Source organism: Mauremys reevesii, linkage group 1, assembly GCF_016161935.1.
Source record: "Mauremys reevesii isolate NIE-2019 linkage group 1, ASM1616193v1, whole genome shotgun sequence".
Taxonomy (NCBI): domain Eukaryota; kingdom Metazoa; phylum Chordata; order Testudines; family Geoemydidae; genus Mauremys; species Mauremys reevesii.
This window is the reverse complement of record NC_052623.1, coordinates 5,544,543-5,552,462: the sequence shown is the minus strand read 5'-3', so window position 1 is coordinate 5,552,462 and position 7,920 is coordinate 5,544,543. Positions and strand designations below refer to the sequence as shown.

Below are 7,920 nucleotides of genomic sequence, written 5' to 3'. Positions count from 1 at the left end.
CAATAGCATTCAACATCCCTGTGGTGGGAAGAACATCTCAACTGCCCAACACTGTGGCCTTTAATTTCAAAAGGGGGAACTATACAAAAATGAGGGGGTTAGTTAGACAAAAGTTAAAAGGTACAGTGACTAAAGTGAAATTCCTGCAAGTTGCGTGGGCCCTTTTTAAAGACACCATAATAGAGGCCCAACTTCAATGTATACCCCAAATTAAGAAAAACAGTAAAAGAACTAAAAAAGAGCCACCGTGGCTTAACAACCATGTAAAAGAAGCAGTGAGAGATTAAAAGACTTCCTTTAAAAAGTGGAAGTCAAATCCTAGTGAGGCAAATAGAAAGGAGCACAAACACTGCCAACTTAAATGCAAGAGTGTAATAAGAAAAGCCAAAGAGGAGTTTGAAGAACGGCTAGCCAAAAACTCCAAAGGTAATAACAAAATGTTTTTTAAGTACATCAGAAGCAGGAAGCCTGCTAAACAACCAGTGGGGCCCCTTGATGATCAAAATTCAAAAGGAGCGCTTAAAGACGATAAAGTCATTGCGGAGAAACTACATGGATTCTTTGCTTCAGTCTTCACGGCTGAGGATGTTAGGGAGATTCCCAAAGCTGAGCTGGCTTTTGTAGGTGACAAATCTGAGGAACTGTCACAGACTGAAGTGTCACTAGAGGAGGTTTTGGAATTAATTGATAAACTCAACATTAACAAGTCACCGGAACCAGATGGCATTCACCCAAGAGTTCTGAAAGAACTCAAATGTGAAGTTGCGGAACTATTAACTAAGGTTTGTAACCTGTCCTTTAAATCGGCTTTGGTACCCAATGACTGGAAGTTAGCTAATGTAACGCCAATATTTAAAAAGGGCTCTAGGGGTGATCCCGGCAATTACAGACCGGTAAGTCTAACGTCGGTACCGGGCAAATTAGTTGAAACAATAGTAAAGAATAAAATTGTCAGACACATAGAAAAACATAAACTCTTGAGCAATAGTCAACATGGTTTCTGTAAAGGGAAATCGTGTCTTCCTAATCTATTAGAGTTCTTTGAAGGGGTCAACAAACATGTGGACAAGGGGGATCCGGTGGACATAGTGTACTTAGATTTCCAGAAAGCCTTTGACAAGGTCCCTCACCAAACGCTCTTACGTAAATTAAGCTGTCATGGGATAAAAGGAAAGGTCCATTCATGGACTGAGAACTGGTTAAAGGACAGGGAACAAAGGGTAGGAATTAATGGTAAATTCTCAGAATGGAGAGGGGTAACCAGTGGTGTTCCCCAAGGGTCAGTCCTAGGACCAATCCTATTCAATTTATTCATAAATGATCTGGAGAAAGGGGTAAACAGTGAGGTGGCAAAGTTTGCAGATGATACTAAACTACTCAAGATAGTTAAGACCAAAGCAGATTGTGAAGAACTTCAAAAAGATCTCACAAAACTAAGTGATTGGGCAACAAAATGGCAAATGAAATTTAATGTGGATAAATGTAAAGTAATGCACATTGGAAAAAATACCCCCAACTATACATACAACATGATGGGGGCTAATTTAGCTACAACGAGTCAGGAAAAAGATCTTGGAGTTATCGTGGATAGTTCTCTGAAGATGTCCACGCAGTGTGCAGAGGCGGTCAAAAAAGCAAACAGGATGTTAGGAATCATTAAAAAGGGGATAGAGAATAAGACTGAGAATAACTTATTGCCCTTATATAAATCCATGGTACGCCCACATCTTGAATACTGTGTACAGATGTGGTCTCCTCACCTCAAAAAAGATATTCTAGCACTAGAAAAGGTTCAGAAAAGAGCAACTAAAATGATTAAGGGTTTAGAGAGGGTCCCATATGAGGAAAGATTAAAGAGGCTAGGACTCTTCAGCTTGGAAAAGAGAAGACTAAGGGGGGACATGATAGAGGTATATAAAATCATGAGTGATGTTGAGAAAGTGGATAAGGAAAAGTTATTTACTTATTCCCATAATACAAGAACTAGGGGTCACCAAATGAAATTAATAGGCAGCAGGTTTAAAACAAATAAAAGGAAGTTCTTCTTCACTCAGCACACAGTCAACATGTGGAACTCCTTACCTGAGGAGGTTGTGAAGGCTAGGACTATAACAATGTTTAAAAGGGGACTGGATAAATTCATGGTGGCTAAGTCCATAAATGGCTATTAGCCAGGATGGGTAAGAATGGTGTCCCTAGCCTCTGTTCGTCAGAGGATGGAGATGGATGGCAGGAGAGAGATCACTTGATCATTGCCTGTTAGGTTGACTCCCTCAGGGGCACCTGGCATTGGCCACTGTCGGTAGACAGATACTGGGCTAGATGGACCTTTGGTCTGACCCGGTAAGGCCTTTCTTATGTTCTTATGTTCTTATGTTCTTACTTAACCCCTTACAGGTAAGGCGATTCCGTACAGCTGCCAGGGAGGGATGCTATCTTTCTCTCGATATTGATGACAGGTCTAGTTATCAGCAATTAGGAAGGTGGCAATCCTGTAAGTTTGTGAGTTGTACACAGACCGATTCCTCAGTTTGTCAGGCTGACACAGCACAGTAAGGGCAGGAAAGGATTTAATATCACTTTGACTGTCCAGTCACTGGTTCAGGGAAGAGGGCCCAGCACCATGTCACCAGCCAGGTCTTCACTGTGCTCGGTCTGAGACTCAGAGAACCAGGAGAGATCTTTAGGCCCCTTTATGAATAAAGAGCCGGAGCAGCCTGTCCCGGATCTGTTTGGTCCTCACCCCGTAGATGATGGGGTTTAGCAGGGCGGGTATCAAGTGGTACATGTTGGCAATGAGAATGTGGATATGCCCAGGTACATTCTGGCCAAACCGGTACATGAGGGAGATGAAGAGCACTGGGATGTAAAAGGCTAAAATGACAAAAAGGTGGGAGATGCAGGTCCCAAAAGTCTTGAGCCGGGCGTCCTTTGTGGGGAGCCTGAAGATGGCCCTGAGGATCTGGGTATAGGACACGGCGATAAAAAACATATCCAGACCTTTCACACAGAATAGCACAAAGAGGCCATAGTAACTATTGACACGGGTGTCGGCGCAGGCCAGATTCACCACGGCTATATGCACGCAGTATGGCTGGGGGATGATATTGGTTCTGCAATATGGCCATTGACTAGCCAGGAAGGGATAGGGCAGTACAACCAGGCTGCCACGCAGCAGCACAGCCAGGCCTAGTTTGGCCACAAAGGAGTTTGTCAGGATGGTGGAATGTCTCAGTGGGTGGCAGATGGCCACATAGCGATCCAAAGCCATGGCCACTAGGATCCCAGACTCGATCTCTAAGAAGCAGTGAATGAAGTACATCTGGGTGAAGCAGGCTCTGAAATCGATCTCCCTGGAACTGAACCAGAAGATGCTCAGCATTTTGGGCAGGATGGATGTAGACACGACCAGGTCGGTGATGGCCAGCATGCAGAGGAAATAGTACATGGGCCCATGGAGGCTCGGTTCCGTCTTCACAATGAACAGGATGGTGAAGTTCCCCAAGATGGCTATGGCGTACATGGTGCAGAAGGGGATGGAGATCCAGACATGGGCCGCCTCCAGGCCAGGAATGCCCAGCAGGATGAAGGTGGAGGGGTTGGTGAAGTCGGTTGTGTTGGAACCTGACATGGAGTAGGGGAGAAGGTGTCCAACTCTGAGGTAGAACGGTGTCTCCTGCATGTACCATACGTTCCCCTGACTTCCTGTATGTGCCCAGGCTCTAGGGTGATGGTCGCAGTACAAATACCTAAATGGAGAGACAATGTTAATTTGAGACACTAAATGCACTACTGGAGGCTTTTCTAACGGGTGAAGCAGATTGGTTGCTCTTCACACACAGAAAAATGACATTTTCATTATTCAGGTAAGTGAATTGTGAACACATGATCCTACTAATACCAATTCCATATTGTATGGTGCCCCCTGCCTCAATAATTCCTATACATCGTCATGTTGGAAACCTTAATAGGCAGCAGCAGGAAACACGAGTGTGGATACTGGTTATCCAGCATTGTTCCTTAATGCAATGAAACCCAGGCTAGAGAGTCCATGCTGTAGGGAGTTCCCCATTCATTTGGTTGCTCAAAAACTAAGACTGGAAAAAAACAAAAAAACAAACAAAGCGTGGCCCAACATGTACCAGAGGGAAACATCCCAGCTAGAACACACCTCAGGGGAAATACCTTGGTGTCGTTGATAGCAGCTCCATGGAAACACCTGCTCATTTGCAGTAGTGGCCAAAACAAAAAACAATGATCAGACGCCTAAGGAATGGGATGGAGAATACCCTGCTCTGGACATGTGCTCACCTTTGGTCACCCAGTCTCTATAAAGGATATAGCCAATAGAAAGGGGATTTCTGAGACAGGCTATGAGAATGGGTGAGGCTGCCATCTGCGGATTGAAAAGTCTGGGACTGTTTAGTTTAGGAAGAGACAAAGAAGGGGGCTTATGATAGATGAGAGGAAAATAAAGAATGGGACTGATTACATTCAAATAGTCAAATAGAGAACAGTTCCCAACCAGTAATATTGATGGACACTTTCTGTTTCAAAAGGGCTAATTCTCCTAAGATGAAGCAAATTATCAGCAAAACTGATTAGGAGGAGAAATGTTGAGAGAACAATGTGAATGAGAATTGGGTGTTCTTTACGACGAGTTTATTAGATAGCTCAGAAGCCACAATTCAAGAATATAGACAACTTTGGCTAAAAACTCTGTCCAGTTGCAAAGTGAAGGCAGCAGTTAGGGGAAAAAAAGCAATAAAGATAGATAGATAGATAGATAAACTGGCTCTGTAATCTAGCAGAGAAACCATACCAAGGTCCAATAGCTGGAAGATGAAGCCAGACAAATATCAGCTAGAAGTAAGGGCCAAATTTTTAGCACTGACAGTTATTAACATTTGGAATAAACTGCAAAGGGAAGTGATGGATTCTCCAGCTCCGCATGTCTGTAGATCCAGACTGGATGTTTTTCTGGAAGATCTGCTTGAGGACTTGTCTACACTTAAAATGCTACAGTGGCGTTGCCTTAGCACTTCGGTGTAGACACTACTTACACCCACGGCAGGGGTTCTCGCATGGGCATAGGTAATCACCTCCCCAAGAGGTGGTAGCTAAGTGGATAGAAAAATTCTTCCGTTGACCCCATGCAGCTATATCGGGGTTAGGTTGATATAGCTACATCTCTCAGGGGTGTGAATTTTTTTGCTGTTGCCAAAAAAAAAAGCAAATGTAATTTTTGGATGCATTAGCAGAGGCATAGCATGCAAGTCAAAGGAGGTGATAGTGCTGCTGCACTGGGTGCTGGTTCGGCCTCAGCTGGAGAACTTTGTCTAATTTGGTCACCAGTGTATACGAAGGATGTAGAGAAACTGGAAATGACCTGCGACAATTGACAAAAATGATGAAAGGGAGAGAATTCAAGCCATATGAACAAAGGCTGAAGGAACTGGCTATGTTTAGTTTTGAAAATAGGAGACTGAGGAGGACATGGCAGCCATATTCGGATACTTGAATGGCTGCCATAAAAAAAAATCAAGAAAAGTTGTTCACTCTTGCCACTGAGGGCAGGACAAGAGGCAGTGTGTTTAAACTACAGCATAGCAGATTTTTCAGGATAAAATGCCTAAATGTAGGAACAGGAAGCCAATGGAACAGACGCCTTGGGAAATCATGGAGGCTCCTTTACTGCAGGTTTTCTATAGGAGGCTGGACAGTCATCTGTCCTGGACGGTTTAGACACAACAATTCCTGCATCTTGGCAGATGACCCTTGTGGTTCCTTCTCACCCTGTGGCTCTATGATTGTATGATATAAACCGCAGTGTAGACCAGGCCTTAGTCAAACACAAGTCATTGGGCTCAATAGAGGGATAACTGGGTGAAATTTAATGACTTTTGTTATACAGGAATTCAGACTGGATGATCTAAATGTCCATGTTAACCTTATACACTATGAACCTATCCACAAAGAAAGTAGATAAGGAGTTTATATTTATTCTGTCTTACAAAGCACGTACAAGCAGACATTGAATTCCATTGAAAGTCTGAACGTATAACACTGAAAAAAGAATATTGTTTATATGATTCATATTTGGCCTGTAGAACTTCTTACCACAGATGTTACTAGAGCAAAACGTTTAGCTGATTGGGATTCACTAATGGATTGGCCATTGTAGGTGGTGTTGGTGGCACCACCATTGGTTAAGGCTGTCTGACACTTTTCCTTAGGCCTGGTCTACACTAGGACTTTAATTCGAATTTATCAGCGTTAATTCGAACTAACCGCTCAACCGTCCACACCAGGAAGCCATTTAATTCGAACTAGAGGGCTCTTTAGTTCGAATTTGGTACTCCACCCCGGCAGGTGGAGTAACGCTAAAGTCGCACTTGCTAGCTCGAATTAGGCTTGGTGTGGATGCTAATCGAACTTAGCAGCTCCGGGAGCTATCCCACAGTGCACCACTCTGTTGACGCTCTGGACAGCAGTCCGAGCTTGGATTCTCTGGCCAGCCACACAGGAAATGACCCGCAAAAATTTGAATTCATTTTCCTGTCTGGGCGGTTTGAATCTGACGTTCTGGTTGCACATCGGGGCGAGCTCCGCAGCACCTGCAACGATGCAGAGCTCTCCAGCAGAGGAGTCCGGGCAATCCCAGAATAGAAAGAGGTCCCCAGCATGGAGTGACCGGGAAGTCCAGGATCTGATCGCTGTGTGGGGCGAGGAGTCTGTGCTCGGAGCTGCGCTCCAACAAGCGGAACGCGAAGACCTTCGAGAAGGTCTCTAAAGCCATGAAAGACAAAGGATACAGCCGGGATGCGATGCAGTGCCGCGTGAAAGTGAAGGACCTAAGACAAGGGTATCAAAAAGTCAGAGCGGCAAACGGACGCTCCGGAGCCCAGCCCCAGACATGCCGCTTCTACGAGGCACTGCATGCCATTCTAGGTGGGTCTGCCACCAGTGCCCCACCAGTGACGGTGGACTCCGAGGACGGAATAGTGTACCGGGACAGTTCCCCTCCTGTTCGCCGATGGGGAAGATGAGGAAGGGTCTTTAGAGGACGGCGCAGGCGACATCGAACCCACTCCCGCTTTCCCTGACAGCCAGGATCTCTTCATCACCCTCACAGAGATCCCCTACCAACCGTCCCCGCCCGTTAACCAGGACTCGGAATCAGGGGAAGGATCAGGCGGTAAGTGCTACAAACAGGGAAACATTTATTATTTTAAGAAACAGGGATTTATATAAAAAATAGAAATACTATATAAACATTTTTAAATATGAAACTAAACAAACAGCAGGTCTACACAAACAGCAATGGAGCAATAGTCCTCTGGGGATATTTCAAAAAAGCTCTCAGAGAGCAGCTGGAAAAGCCTCAGCAAGAGGTTTCTTGGGAGAGGTGCTTTATTGGGTGCTCCGTTGAAGCACACTCTTCCGCGCCATGCCATCCTCAGGTAGAGGGGGACCATCGCCTCTACGAGCATGGCAGCGTAGGGTCCTGGTCTGTGCAGGGCTTCTATTAACATCCGCTCTCTCTGTGTGCGCCTGACACGCCTCAGGGTGATGTCGTTGTGGAAGTGCTGCATCTAATTAGTGGAATTAGTGTACTGTTACTATTGTGCATGGTAGACTTTTACTTTGCATAAGAAAGACCTCGCTTAACAGAGTTTTACTTTGCATAAGAATGACCCTCGCTTAACAGAGTTTTACTTTGCATAAGAATGACCTCGCTTAACAGCCACGTGTTGCAGGCCTCAGAGGAAAAGCATACAGGGTCTTTCGCTCACTGGCGGGAGATGCCGCATAACGCTCATCTTTTCTGCTTTGCACATTGCCTCCAGCAGGAGAGCACAGCTAAGCACTATCTGATAAGCAGTCTGTACTGTAAGGCTTACCAGGACTTTGTGCAAG

General features: G+C 45.1%; 1 protein-coding gene across 1 annotated transcript; it reads right to left on the bottom strand.

The window, feature by feature from the left end:
- Positions 1 to 2,683: 2,683 nt before the first annotated feature.
- LOC120395957 (olfactory receptor 52R1-like) lies at positions 2,684 to 3,631 on the bottom strand. Its single transcript, XM_039520795.1, has one exon. The coding sequence runs from the start codon at positions 3,629 to 3,631 to the stop codon at positions 2,684 to 2,686; it is 948 nt and encodes a 315-aa protein (XP_039376729.1).
- Between the last annotated feature and the right edge of the window lie 4,289 nt (positions 3,632 to 7,920).

Excerpts from the sequence above, each read along its gene's own strand:
- LOC120395957 (XM_039520795.1), bottom strand. The coding sequence starts at position 3,631 with ATGTCAGGTTCCAACACAACCGACTTCACCAACCCCTCCACCTTCATC.